The 13,920-nt window shown below is 49.7% G+C and overlaps 1 protein-coding gene across 2 annotated transcripts in view; it reads left to right on the top strand.

Annotated features, from left to right (window-relative positions):
* The window catches only part of STK10 (serine/threonine kinase 10), a 124,778-nt gene that overhangs the window by 20,437 nt on the left and 90,421 nt on the right, over positions 1 to 13,920 (top strand). For both annotated transcript variants that reach the window (XM_070774519.1, XM_019982823.2), the window contains exon 2: positions 5,383 to 5,547. In XM_070774519.1, the coding sequence (XP_070630620.1) occupies positions 5,383 to 5,547 (165 nt within the window). The remainder of the gene's footprint in view (positions 1 to 5,382; positions 5,548 to 13,920) is intronic.

The raw sequence follows: 13,920 nt of genomic DNA, 5'->3' as shown, positions 1-13,920 counted from the left end.
GATCTAGCAGTGTCTTCTTGGACCCTCTCTAAGCTCTGCTACTTTGGAGTTAGTTTCGCTTTCAGGCTCCCCTGGGAGCATGATGACCTGGCAGCTTGACTGTGGTAGGCAGTGCCAGAGGCTAGCAGTGAAAGAGAGCTTAGGGCAGTCTTCTGAGATTGCATTTCATTGGCTGACTTGATCACATGTCTGTCCTTGAACCAATCACTGTGGTAAGACGGAATGCAGTGTACTGACTGGACGGCATAAATCATCTACCTGCTTCTAGATATGGTGATGGGATCAGCCCCATTACAGCTTGGGGATGGGGAATGAGAATGGGTTGGCTCCTCTGAAGAAAGATCAGGGGAGGGTGAGTTATGTTATGGGAGGGCAATAATTCCAACCTTTAGGAAGAAATTCTTCAGTGGAAAAGTGCCTCACAAATAATAGGCACTCCGTAAATGATGCTTGAATGAATGAATGGGGAATAAACTGATTCCCACCAGCCTAGTGTAGTAAAGAACACTGAACTGGGAGTAAGACCACTGCGGCTCCCAGTCCTGGGTGGGTCCTGATATCTCTCTGAGCCTCAGTGTGCTCATCTGGGAAATGGGCGTGATGGCTGATACCTCACTCCTGGGCAGATTATATCCTGGCTCTCTAGTCCTCTGCAGCTACCAAGCACTCTGACCATGAGTGGTTGCTATTGGCGGTGGTTGTCGCTTATCTTTAGCAAAGGGAGGTGGCACAGGGAACACTGGGCCCTTGCCAGGACGGGCATGCTGAGAAGTGATGTAGAGCTCAGGCTCTCTGAGATAGTCAGGCTGGAATTTGGATTCACCCTTCAACCCCCCATCTGCTGTGTGACCTGAGGCATTTACTGTGACTCTCTGAATCTGTTTCCTCATCTGTACACTGGGAATGCCGGTATTTGTCTCTAAGGGCTGTGTTGAAGATGAAGTGAGAAATCCTACTTAAGGCCTGTCCCAGCACATAGTGAGTGCTCAGACGGTGTTAACTGTTTTATGATCAGCGATCATTACTCCTCTGTGGCCTTCAGGTGATAAACTCCTGCTGCCGTCTGCACACTGGCACTTGCCCTCTGCCTCTATGAGGATTCAGTTATGAGCTGCTGATCTTCAGCATCCCCTGGGGGAGTGCAGAGTGGAGATCAGAAACCAGGCACTCTGTGTGCTGGGAACAACTGGCAGAACAGGTCTTCAGGTAGATGTTTCCAAGAGACAATTTTAAGAGTAAAATCTTGCATCTTCTCATATCTAGAAAAGCACTAAAATCTTTCATGGTGATGTCAGTTTTTCGTGACTAGCAGAGATCTTCTGCCAAAAATATGTGCTTGATTGCACGTACTCCTCTTTCATCAAAATCACATACATACTGGCCTTCCCCCAGCCTCCTTGGGGCTGTCTGAAATGCTGTCTCCCGGGCTATAGTCCTCATTTTGCCTCAAATAAAACTTAGCTCACAACCCCCACGCTGTGCATTTTTTTCAGATGACACTGCCTTAACCAGGCTATTAGAGCATTTAATTTGGCCAGGTCACTTCGCGTGCCATGGTTGTTGCCAGCCCCGTCCTGGCAGGCTCTGGGTCTCTGTGAAATCAGAGAGAGGTGCTAGGGCGGGCATTCCTCCGTGTCCATGTTGGTGCCCCACCTGAGGCTGGACCCTGTGGTCAGTGCTGCCCTTCAAGGTGGAGGGCAGGACAGGTTTAATGCTGTCCCGGAAAACAGCCCCTGCCTGGGCCTCTTCTACCTGCAGGAGAGAAGAGTCCTTTAAAGGAAACCCAGGAAAAGGTGACTGTAGCCTCCTTTGCCAGCTCTCAGGAGTGAGAGATGGATGAATGAAGGCAGCCTTTGCTAGCTTAGCTCTCCCTGTGCTGCTGTGGCGGGGGACCAGGAGGGCGTGGCCACGGGGGTTGCCTCGGTCACCTGGCTCTCGCTGTGGCTGCTTGTGAAGCCCTCTACTGTCTCTTCTGTAAATGAGCAGGGTGGGCCTTAGCTTTGCTTCTGGATCTGGACAGGAGGAGGAGCGTGGGTGCTGCACTGTGAAAGGATGCGTTGATGGTCTTCTAGTGGGACCGAAAAAACCAGCTGTACAAGAAATGAGGGGGCAGGCACATCACCAGTTAAGTGTGTGTGTGTGTGTGTGTGTGTGTGTGTGTGTGTGTGTGTGCGTTGATGGTCTTCTAGTGGGACCGAAAAAACCAGCTCTACAAGAAATGAAGGGGCAGGCACATCACCAGTTAAGTGTGTGTGTGTGTGTGTGTGTGTGTGTGTGTTGATGGTCTTCTAGTGGGACAGAAAAAATCAGCTCTACAAGAAATGAAAGGGCAGGCACATCATCAGTTAAGTGTGTGTGTGTGTGTGAAAGAGAGAGAGAGAGAGAGCGCCTGATTGCTTAACTGATGAATTTCTAAGGCGTTCCAAGCAAGTTTTCAAAACTGAGTTCAGGGGAGGACCTGACCCGGGGGGGCCGGGTGAGCAGGGTGATGTCTAGGATGCACAATGGCCTCAGGTAACGGCCCCACACGAAAGTCCGTTCCCTGAACTGAGCTCCTGGGCCAGACGTGGAAGGTTCCCTAGACCACGTGGCCACCAGGAGTGCAGACCTGGGAGCGGGGCTGCCTGTGTTCCCATTCAGCCCCGTCACCCAGGTTGCTGGGGCTCTGCCTCAGTCTCCTCATCCGAGGTAACAGTTGCACCTACCTGGCAGGATGGTTGAGGAGATAAATGAATGACCACGTGTCGAAGTGTAGACAAGTGTCCCGTGTGGAGTGGGCCCTTGAGAAACGTGAAAGCGTTATTGTCACTGTGCGGAACCTGCGGACTTGGCGGCTCAGTTAATGGAAACGTTTACCTAAACTGAGAATAAATTTACAAATGAGCGTAAAAGTTGCCTATTGGCATCACTTCCTTCCTCCCAGTTTCCATGCCCACCCCCCGTAGGCACGCTGTCTCACCGCTGACGGCAGAGATGGGTGTCCCCAGCTGGCCGCTGAGCTGCTTGGGGCCGGGTGGGGGTGGATGTGTCTGCATCACTGGTACCGTGGGCAGGGCATCTGGTTTCAGAGGCTTCTGCGTTCTGCGGGCGACGGGGACCTTGGAGAGTAGTGTGCAGTGCTAGAATGCTGAAAGTTAGAGGACCTGGGTTCAGATTCTGGGACTGCCCCTCTGGTTCCAGCCTTGTCCCTCTCTCTAGTCCGTAGAATGGGTTACCGTGTGAGGTGACGTGAGTGCCCGTTGTCATCCGCAGGGTGCTGGGTGGTGCAGCTGTCAGCATTTCCATCGGCTCATGTGGCGGAGCTGTCCTGTTAGGCACGTGCCGTGTGGCACTGTCCTCGGAGCAGCACCGAGGTGTGAAGTCTAGGGTGGCCCGTTTTCCATGCACTTTCCAGCAGACTGCTGTTCAAAGGCTGCAGACGAGCGCCGGCTTTTAGGCCTGTGTTGGAGGACAGTGTGCTCTCTCTCAGTGGGGACCCCCTTTTCCCTGACCAGTGGTACAGTGGGTGGGCACTCCCAGAAGTGCCCCCCACCCCAAGGCTTCCGGGGACTGGTTGGGCTCTGCCCCTTCTCCTGGGCACTAGCTCACTGTGGGTGAAATCGCTTGCACTACTTTACACGGTTATTTCTCTCTCTCTCAGTTTTAACTGTGGTTAAATATGCAGAGCATAAAATAGACTGTTGTAGCAGATTCTAGCTGTACAATTCACTGGCATTAGATCTGTTCACAGTGTTCATGCTGCCTTCCCCTCTATCCATTTCTAGAACTTTTGCCTCATCCCAAGAGAAACTCGGTACCCACTAAACACTTAATTCCTCACTCCTGCTGGTAACCAGCCCCTGACAGCCTCTATTCTACTTTCTTTCCTTATGAAAGTAGTTTACTGACTATTCTAGGTACCTCATTTATGTGGAATTATGTGATATTTGTCCTTTGTGACTGTATTATTTCTTACTTAGCATAATGTCCTCCAGATTCATCCATGTTGTAGCTTGTGCCAGAACTTCCTTCCTTTGTAAGACTAAATAGTACTCCTCTGAACGTGTAAATCATCCTCCCAGGAAGACTGGTTCTGGGACAACCCCGCAGATACCAAAATCCATGGGTGTTCAAGTCTCTTATATCAATGGTGTAATATTTCCATATAAGCTGTGCACATCCTCCTGTATACTTTAAACATCTGTAGATTACATTTGATACCGAAGTCTATGTAAATGCTATGTAAATAGTTGTAAATATGATATAGATGATATGTAAATAGTTGCCAGGCACGTGGCAAATTCAAGCTTTGCTTTTTGGAGCTTTCTGATTCTTTTGCCTGAATATTTTTGATCTGGAGTTGGTTGACTCTGAGGATGTGGAACTTGGGATCCAGGAGGACTGACTGTGCCCGGTTTTGTCGCTTCATTCATCTGCTGGCAGACACTTGGGCTGTTTCCACCATCTGGCTCTTGTGAATAGCCCTGCTATGAACATTGGTGTGCAGAGACCGCTGAAATTCCTGCTTGCCGGTCTTTTGCAAATATGCCTAGGAGTGGAACTGCTGGGCTGTGCGGTAGTTCTATGTTTAACCTTTTGAGAAACCGCCAAGCTCTTTTCCAGAAAAGCTGTACTGCTTTTCTGTCCACTAGCAGTGCACAGAGGTACCAATTCTTCCAAGTCCTCAACACTTATTTTCCGTTTTTAGAGAGAATTATATCTATCCTTGTAGATCTGAAATTCTCTCACTCTCTTTTTCATCAAATAAGAAACCTTTTTTAGGACCAGGTGAAGTGCATCCACGAAAAACTCTTTTAATTTTGCTTTTAATATATGTGACATAATGCAAATAAATACTCAAAACATTCTTTAACACTTTAAAGCAATACAGGGAGAGTAAAAGTGTCCTTTGTCTCTGTCCCTATTTCAGGCTCCTCTCCAGCCTGCTGTCAGGCAGTATCTTTCCAGAGTTTTCCATGCATTTACACTTCACGTGTGAGCATTTATGAAAAAGTAGTTTTCCATTTTTTTTTAATATAAAAAGCATCATACCACTTTTTATATTTCAGTGACTTGGGTCTTTTATAGAACAGCCAGGAATCTTTCCAGGCTGTTTGTAGATCTATGCTGTTCTTGTATTTTTATTTATCCCATAGTACAGGTGTCTTGTACTTAAAATTTTTGTTACTAACCATAGACCATTGTTTGTCTCACATGCCCACTGTGCTGACTTCAGGAGTGAGCACTGGCCCATTGTTCAGAGCAGCGGACCTTCTGCTGCGGCCCCTTATTTGCATCTGGACATCTCGCCTGTGTCCCCCCAGCGCGGCCTCTCTGAGCTAGCCCCAGGGGTCAGCTTCCTGCCGACCAGGCCTGCTGACCTTCTGTGTCTCCGCTTTTCAGGCCAAGAACAAGGAGACGGGTGCCCTGGCCGCGGCCAAAGTAATCGAGACCAACAGCGAGGAGGAGCTGGAAGACTACATCGTGGAGATCGAGATCCTGGCCACCTGCGACCACCCCTACATCGTGAAGCTCCTAGGCGCCTACTACTATGACGGGAAGCTGTGGGTAAGGCTGCCTCGGCCCCGTGGCGATGCCACCGGGCCCTGCGCGGTTCTGAGGGCCGCGGCTCTTTCTCCACTTCTGCTTTGGGGGCATGGTAAAGTGTGCTCCCCTTTCTGCAGAGCATCTCCACTTCGGGGCTGAGTGTAGTGCTATGGAGCAGAAAGGAATTCAGAAGCTCTACTGCCTAACCTCAAATCGCAGCTGTGCTTGGATAACCGTAGGCAAGTTATTAACTTCTTGCCTCAGTTTCCCCAGCTGTAAGATGGGGATGATGCCAGTACCTAGCGCACTGAGTTGTTTTGGAGATGAAATGAGCTAATTCATGCTTGGAAGAATAGCTGGCCCATGTCAGAGCTCACTGAGTGTGAGCTATTTTATTATCTGTTCTGGTGGCATCGTTACTGCCACTGTGGCAGCTGCTCCAGGGGGCTTCCTTTCAATGGCAGCACTAAAGGGGGCCCTGTAATAGCCTCCACTCTCTGGCTGCAACCTCGTATTTTAAGATGCACAGTGCAGATGCATCAAAGCCCCGCCTTCCCAACTCAGCATCCCCCTTGGAGGAATTCTGGGGTGCCCTGGTTTTCAGAGCCTGCCCTGCAGAATGGCTCCCCCATGGACATTCTTCCAGCCTCTCACTTTATAAAACCCAAACTTCCTAGAAGCTACGTGTTTCCATACTGCATTTTCAGCCAGTATCGTACCCATCAAACATCATATTCATGTCTCCCAAACTCAGCCGAACATTTGTAACGAAATGGTGTGCAGGAAATCTCATGAATTAATAGATGCAATTGGAAAGCTGTCAGACTCACTGGTAGATGGTTTGCAAAGGGAGCAAGTGTCAGAGGGGCTGGGCCTCTGGGAGTGAACCAGACCTGCGTGAGCAGTCCAGATTCACGGCACCACAGTTACTGGTTGTCCGTAATGATTTGGTGGTCAGGAGGGGATTTTTTTTTTTTTTTGGTTGCACATCTTGTGGGATCTTACTTCCCCAATCAAGCATGAAACCTGGGCCAATGCAGTGACAATACTGAGTCTTGACCACTGGACCACCAGGGAATTCCCAGGAGGGGCTGTTTTAAGCATTGGACCTCCTGTCACGATAGTTTATCATGTATAGGGAGAGTGTCATTGTGTGTTAGATACATTTTAGGAAATTATTGGGCAGTCTGAGTTGCTGTGTCATACTTTATAGTTTTTCCCGTTTGAAATAATGGGAAATAGACACCAAGTTGAGTCTTGGAGTCAGAATGCCTGCTTTTTAGGAACAGAGCTACTGATGCTTAATGGGGAAATCTGTGTTTCATTTGAGAAAGGGATCCTGTTATTTAAGAAAACCAAAGGAGTGGTTTAGAAACCACTGTCAAAGTTCATCCCTCTCATTTCAGAGAAATGAGGAAAGCCAGTGTCCGAGGGGGAGGAGAAACTTGGCCATCTACCCGGCCCACACCTTTGTCCACTAAACTGGTTGCCCGCCAGCTGAGGCCGGCTGCTCTGCTTCTCTGAGCATCTCCTTGGGGAGTCTTCTAGTTATCACTGGGGGCAATAAAACCACCATCACCTGCCTATCAGCTGAAGATTTCAAAGCCCTTCCTCATTCACTGTCTCTGGCACCTTGGAAGGTGACCCAGGCAGGGAGACTGGTCACCCTTTTCCAAAGAGGAGGCAACAGAGGCACAGAGAAGCAGGCTGCTTGCTCATGGTCACACAGCTGACACCGATGTGTTTCTTCTGTCTTGATTCATGGAGCTGCTTTTTAGAAAGTTTTTATTCTTTTAAGAAATTAAAATTTTAAATACATGGTTATCAGAAAAATGGGAGTATACAGAAAAGCAAAAGATTAATGTCACCTGAATCTTTGTACCAAAGATAATCATTTTTAATAATATAATAAAATTTTCTAGACTTTTTCTGTATCTACACACAGGTTTTTTTTAAAGATGAACTTATACCAGACTTGCTACTTCACTCTTACTCTTTTCGTTTAAGATATATTAAGAATGACTTTTCGTGTTTTAGGGAAACACCTGCGTCTCCCTCTTTTCTTTTTCTGTAGAATTCCATCTTCTGACTATTAAGCAGTTAGGCCGTTGCTCTTGTTTTTTATCGCTGTTATAAACAACTCTGTGATGGACAGCTTTGAATTTTTATGTTCTTGCTTGAGAATCTCTTTCGGAGAATTTTTAAGATTTTTAAATCTATCGCCATACTGGCCTCACAGAGCCACTTTTGATACCATACAATTGAGTTTTTCCATCTCACCACCTACCCACAACACACACGCCCGTCCAGCTCTGCATCCAGCTCTGCATCCCGCCAGCCTTCATTGGACTGCTCATGACGTACGCGTTGAGGAGAACATCTGTTATCTATCTGTTCCCATTATTGTTTGTGGCTGTTTACCAAGTTCATCGCTTTTCCAAGTCGAGAGATGATGCCAACAGCAGCTAATATTTATTGGAGACTCACTGTGTGCTGGGCCTTTTGTGTGCATTTGACTCACATTATGTCATTTAATCATATTCTTTGAGGCTGTTGCTTTATCTTCATCTTACAGACGAAAGTGAGAGAGGAAGATGCTAAGTCAGGCTCCCGCCTCCCCTGCCACACCACACAGCTGGAGAGTGGCAGAGTTAGAAAACCCGCAGGAGGAAAAGGACAGTTTGTAACTGGACAGTGACTGAGGTGAAGTTGGTTAAATAGATACACTAGAATTTTCTGTCCCAAGGTTGTCACTTTAGGCTGGTACTTTCTTATCCAGGGCTGCTGCTGTGGCCAAAATCATTTCTCACCCCCCTCTTCTGTAGCTGCCCCCACAGCCTACATTTGTTACTTTGTAGACCTTTAAGCACATTGAAAAGCAGAGACATTACTTTGCCAACAAAGGTCCATCTAGTCAAGGCTATGGTTTTTCCAGTGGTCATGTATGGATGTGAGAATTGGACTGTGAAGAAGGCTGAGTGCCGAAAAATTGATGCTTTTGAACTGTGGTGTTGGAGAAGACTCTTGAGAGTCCCTTGGACTGCAAGGAGATCCAACCAGTCCATTCTGAAGGAGATCAGCCCTGGGATTTCTTTGGAAGAAATGATGCCAAAGCTGAAACTCCAGTATTTTGGCCACCTCATGCGAAGAGTTGACTCATTGGAAAAGACTGATGCTGGGAGCGATTGGGGGCAGGAGGAGAAGGGGACGACAGAGGATGAGATGGCTGGATGGCATCACTGACTCGATGGACATGAATCTGAGTGAACTCCAGGAGTTGGTGATGGACAGGGAGGCCTGGCGTGCTGCTATTCATGGGGTCGCAAAGAGTTGGACACGATTGAGTGACTGCACTGAACTGAGACCTTTAAAGGTGTTATCTCTCATTTTTGATTTGGGTTTTAGACATTGTGAAATCAAGGCAGGTGGCCCTGGCACTGGGTGGATCGAGAAGGGCAGAGGATTTCAAGCAGTGTCAGCCTGGGCCAAGGTGTGGAGGTGGGAGAGCTGGGACATGTTGGGATCCTGGGTATACTAGGATTGGTGGGTCTACCAGCATGTCGTAAAAAATGAGGGCGGTCGTTGGAGGCAGGGTCGTGGAGGGCCTTGAATGCCAAGGTGAAGGTTTACACTTGGTCTTTTAGATCAGCGGTTCTCAAAGTACAGCCTTTCAGACCAGTAGTAACAGCAGCACCACGGACCTTGTTAGAAATGCTGAATATTAGGTCCCAGCTCAGAGCTGCTGAATCAGAAACTCTGGGAAGGGGCCCTCCTATCTGTTTAAGGAGCCTTCCAGGTGACTCTGATGCTTGTTGACGTTTGAGAACCATTGCTGAAGGTAATAGGGACCCAGCGGCAGTCTCATGGGGGAGAGACACACATTTAGAAAGAAATCAGGTTTGAGGGGGCAAGAGTGAGAGCACCCAGGCTGCCCAGGAAATGGTTAGAATGGACTAGGCCAGAAGTCCAAGGACGTGAGAGGGGAGCGTCATTGGTCAGAAAAGCGTTTAGAGGAAGGAACATTTGAACCGGATCTTAAAGAATGCATAGGAGTTCTCCAAGGGGTAAGGGAAGGAAGGGCAGTCTGAAGGGCAGCATGGATGGAAGTATGGAAGAGAGGAGTCTCCTTCTCAAATACTAGGTTAAAGGTGCACCAACTTTTTGGTGTTTCCTTTTTTGGTATTTACTCAGCTTTTTGGTGTTTACTCAAGCTCATGTCCATTGAGTTGGTGATGCCATCCATCCATCTCATCCTCTCTCATCCCCTTCTCATCCCACCTTCAATCTTTCCCAGCATCAGTGTCTTTTCCAATGAGTCAGTTCTTCAAATCAGGTGTTGGAATTTCAGCTAAAGTCACACAGTGAATTAGTTACAAGGCCAGACATACAGACATCAGATACTGTGGATGAGAGACCCTGCTCATGTCACACTGCCCTTTGAAAAGCCCTTCCACAGTTCTCCAGAATATATTCCAAACCCATTACCTGGAACGTAGGCTAATTATAGTCTGCCAGCATCTTCCCAGGCCTCCCCCTGCAGCCGTTCGGGCTGCTTGTCGGTGGCACCTCCAGGTCTTTGCATCTCGTGCCTTCCTCCAGGCAGCCCTCCACAGTGTCATCTGCAGAGTCAGTAGGACCTTTCCTTCCACACTGTTCTCCCAGGCACCTCTCGGTGGAGTGCACCTCCTCTTCCTCTTCTCTCTGCTCCTTTGTGGTGGCTCGTCCTACCGTCTCATTTTAGTGCTGATGTTGGTCCTGGTATCTCCCTCCTCTGGTAGGCAGGACCCTTCAGGCTCCCCCAGTGCTGATCCAGAGCAGAGGCAGGAGTGGAGGTCCAGGCAGGCGCCCCTCCCCTTGTGGGGTCTGCCCTAGGGAGAGTGAAGGCAGTTGAGTACCTGCAGCCCACAGAGCGTAGCCTCGGGGCGATGTTGCCCTTGTTTTTGGCCAAAACAATTCTGTAGCTTTCAGTCGCTTGCAGGGTGGAAGCTTTTCTTGTGCAGAATCTGGCCAGGAAGTAAAGGTGCCTGCAAAGTCCTGCGTGGCAAGCTGTGACGATTCTGAAAGCTCCTCATTGGTTTCTGAGCCTGGGTTTCTCTCAGCCTTTCTACAGGACAGCAAATCTGCTGTCGAGATCTTACCTGTTCACCAGGGGACTCTGGCTCTTGTCTCTAGAAGCTTGGGTCATCTTGGAGGAATTAAGCCTGTAGCCCTCAGATCACAGGGTTCTCCATTTATTCGTGTAAACAAGTGTCTGTTGAATTCCTTCCTTGTGCCCAGTCCTGATCCCCCCCAGAGGATACGGAAATGATCAAGACCAGCCAGATCCCTGGCCTCACTGGGCTCAGAGTCTGGTGGTAGAAGCAGGCAATATGGAAGCAGATAAAGAAGTAAACGAGAGGACTTCAGCAAGTGATAAGTGTGTGAAAGAAAAATAGACTGGGAAATGTGATGGAAGTTCTTGGTGGGAGGGGGGCAGGCAGGTCAGGGACAGATGCTTCAAATGGGATAGATAAGGAAGGCCTTTCTCACGAGGTGACCTTTTAGCTGAGGCCCCAAAGACAGGCTGCAGGGCAGACCTGCAGAAATTTAGAGAGCAGAAATTTCCAGGTAGAGAGAATAGGAAGTATTCTCAGACGCTCTGAGACAGGACCCAGTGGAGCCTGTAAAGGACCAGACAAAAGTTGTGGCTGGACGATGGCAAAGGAAGAGAGCCAGAGACCCACATGAAAGGAGACCAGATTCTCTCTGGCCTTGAGCACATTGCTAAGCACCTGCTGTGTGCCAGGCCCTGTTCTGCAGGCTGGGGATTCAGTGGTGAACAAGAGATACAGTTCTTGTGCTCAAGGAGCTTACAGTCTGGTGAGGAAGTCAGCCAATAAGTGCATAAATACATAATTCAGGTAACCATAAGGACCATGATGGATATGAAATCAGAGGTGTGACTTGGAACAGGGCAAGCCGCCTTTCATGCATGGTCAGCGGGAGGCCTGTCCGAGAAGGACCCAGTTGAGGGAGGATCCAGGGGTCAGCAAGGGCCCCTGAGGTGAGTGTGCTTATCACGTTTAGAGGGGGCGAGGGGCCACTGTGCCTGGGTTGGGGTGGGGTGCTAGGAGATGAGGACAGGCAGGTAAGGGTTGTGGTCTTATTGTGGGTGTCGGGAGGCCTTGACGGGGCAGCGGTTTCAGGCAGGCCAGGGCTGCCCTCTTCCTCAGACATCAGTGGGATTAATTAGTCTGAGTCTTCGATTGGTTGATTCTTCTGCACGTGTATCTCATGCATCGTCCTCTTCGCTGCCCTGCGGTGGAGGAAGTGGGGACCAGTCCTGGCTTGAAGCGCCAGTTGCGATCTTAGCTGACTGCTGAGTCTCTAGCTCTTTACCGCTAAGACGGGAATGCTGATAACAAAACCTAGCCCATTGTAAGGATTGAGTGAGGTATGCAGGTTGGGCACAGGCAGCGGTGTCTGGCCCGGAGTGGGTGCTTATTAATGCCCTTGACTCTCTGCCCTCCTCTCATGGTTCTTTCCATTCCTACTACGTCTTCATACTGGGTTTCTGGAAGCCTCTTCTCTTCTGGCTTCTCTGTCTTTTACTCAGTGAACCTTGCTGAGGCTTTATCGTGCCGCTGGCCAACAGGATGAAAAGCGATGTCAGGGTGGATGATGAAATCTGCACAGGGGGAGGAAAGGCCTTTCGTGTGCACACGGCAGGGCTGGCCTCCACTCCTGAAGACTGGCACAGGTCACGTTCAGAAGCCCCTCTGCCCTCCAGTTTTGTCTGGGCAGAAAGTTTTGCACACGTTTATCAGCCCAGGAATCTCCTTGCTGACCACCAGAGAAAGCAGTGACTCTTGCTTAGCATGGAAGGCCTCCACAGTCGGGGAGCCTTCCTGGATTTCCCCACCCCACTTCCCCCAGGGATGACCTTGTCATTCTCAGACTTAAAGAGCTGTAGTAACACTCTTGGTAGGGCTGCCTCTCCTAGACCTTATTCATTCTGCTACCTCTGGAATAGTTAGTATTTGTTTAAGGTGACTCACTTTTTAGAAGTTAAATATATTTATTGAAAAAGAAACTTTCATCTCACTACCCTGAATGGAAAACTAGGGCCCACTTGCCATAAATAGAAATAAAGGAAAATAAACCAGTTTGCTCCATTCTGGCCCAATCCCTTTGCCTGCCAAAGCCTGCCACCCTGGCCCTGCACTCCACGTTAGAAGGGATGCTGTCTCCGTGGGCCTCTTCGGTGTCCAGCAGTGACTGGGCTCAGAAGGGAGGGTGAGCAGGGGAGGGACTTCTCTCCCCCAGGGCCGTGCGGTGCCCCAGTCTCAGGACCTCCACTTGAGGACACGCCCCAGGCCTGGGCACTGTCTGGCTGGTGCATTTGGGCCTGGCCAAGCCCAAAAGGCCAGAGGTTGGGGTGTTCCTCTTACTACTGAGGTGGCCCAGCTTGTCCAGAAACACTTGCGGGACAGAGACTGGGTTTGGACCCACCTCTCCCTGGAGGCCACCACCTGGAGGCCAGTGGTCTTGTTACCCCAGCTCATGTCCCAACTTGCATCATCTCCACCTGCGCTTTCCTAGCATCTTTGGCTGTGGAGCCCTCTGTTGAAATCTAATGGAACCACAGAGAAAGCAGCAGCTGCCCTAGGCTGGAGGGGCAAGCTTCCCACCACTCCAGTCATGTCCCCCAGAGGAACTTCCAGGCCTTTTGGACTCTGTCTGGTCTGCATCAGGGTTTGGATCATTTTCTGTGTAGGGGGAGCTGCCCTGTATGTTGTAGGGTGCTTAGCTATGTCTCTGTCTCTATCCCTGGTGGCTTAGATGGTATCTGCCGGAAGTGCTGGAGACCTGGGTTTGATCCCTGGGTCGGGAAGATCCCCTGGAGAAGGGAATGGCTACCCACTCCAGTATCCTTCCCTGGAGAACCCCATGGACAGAGGAGCCTGGCGGGTTACAGTCCATGGGGTCATAATAGTCGGACACGACTGGGCACACGTGTGCGGCCTCTGTGTTGCCAGATGTCCCCTGGGGACCACATCGCCCTCGGTCGAGGACTGTCTCTCTCCCGCTCACAGCCTCTTGTGTTGCTGGGAGGAGCCAGTCAGGCTGTGAGCTTGGTCACAAACTGAGGATGTCGGGCTAGAACAGATCCACGCAGATTTTGTTTGGCACACACGATGGTTTTAGAAATTTTCGGCTAGCATTTTGTTGGCCTTTGGACTTTTTTTTTTTTTTAGAACAACCAGCAGATGTGGCCGCAGTTGCCTGAGGCTGGGCAGCAGTGGCCCCTCAGGGGGAGATTTGCTCTCTAATTAGCCTCAGACCTCACTACTCCCTAATGTCCCCCAATGCTGAGCCCGGGGGCTGTTTGTCACTGGCACACACCCCTGGTTT

This window comes from Bos indicus, chromosome 20 (assembly GCF_029378745.1).
Source record: "Bos indicus isolate NIAB-ARS_2022 breed Sahiwal x Tharparkar chromosome 20, NIAB-ARS_B.indTharparkar_mat_pri_1.0, whole genome shotgun sequence".
Taxonomy (NCBI): domain Eukaryota; kingdom Metazoa; phylum Chordata; class Mammalia; order Artiodactyla; family Bovidae; genus Bos; species Bos indicus.
Note: the sequence above shows the minus strand (reverse complement) of the source record. Positions and strands in the feature narration are given on the sequence as shown.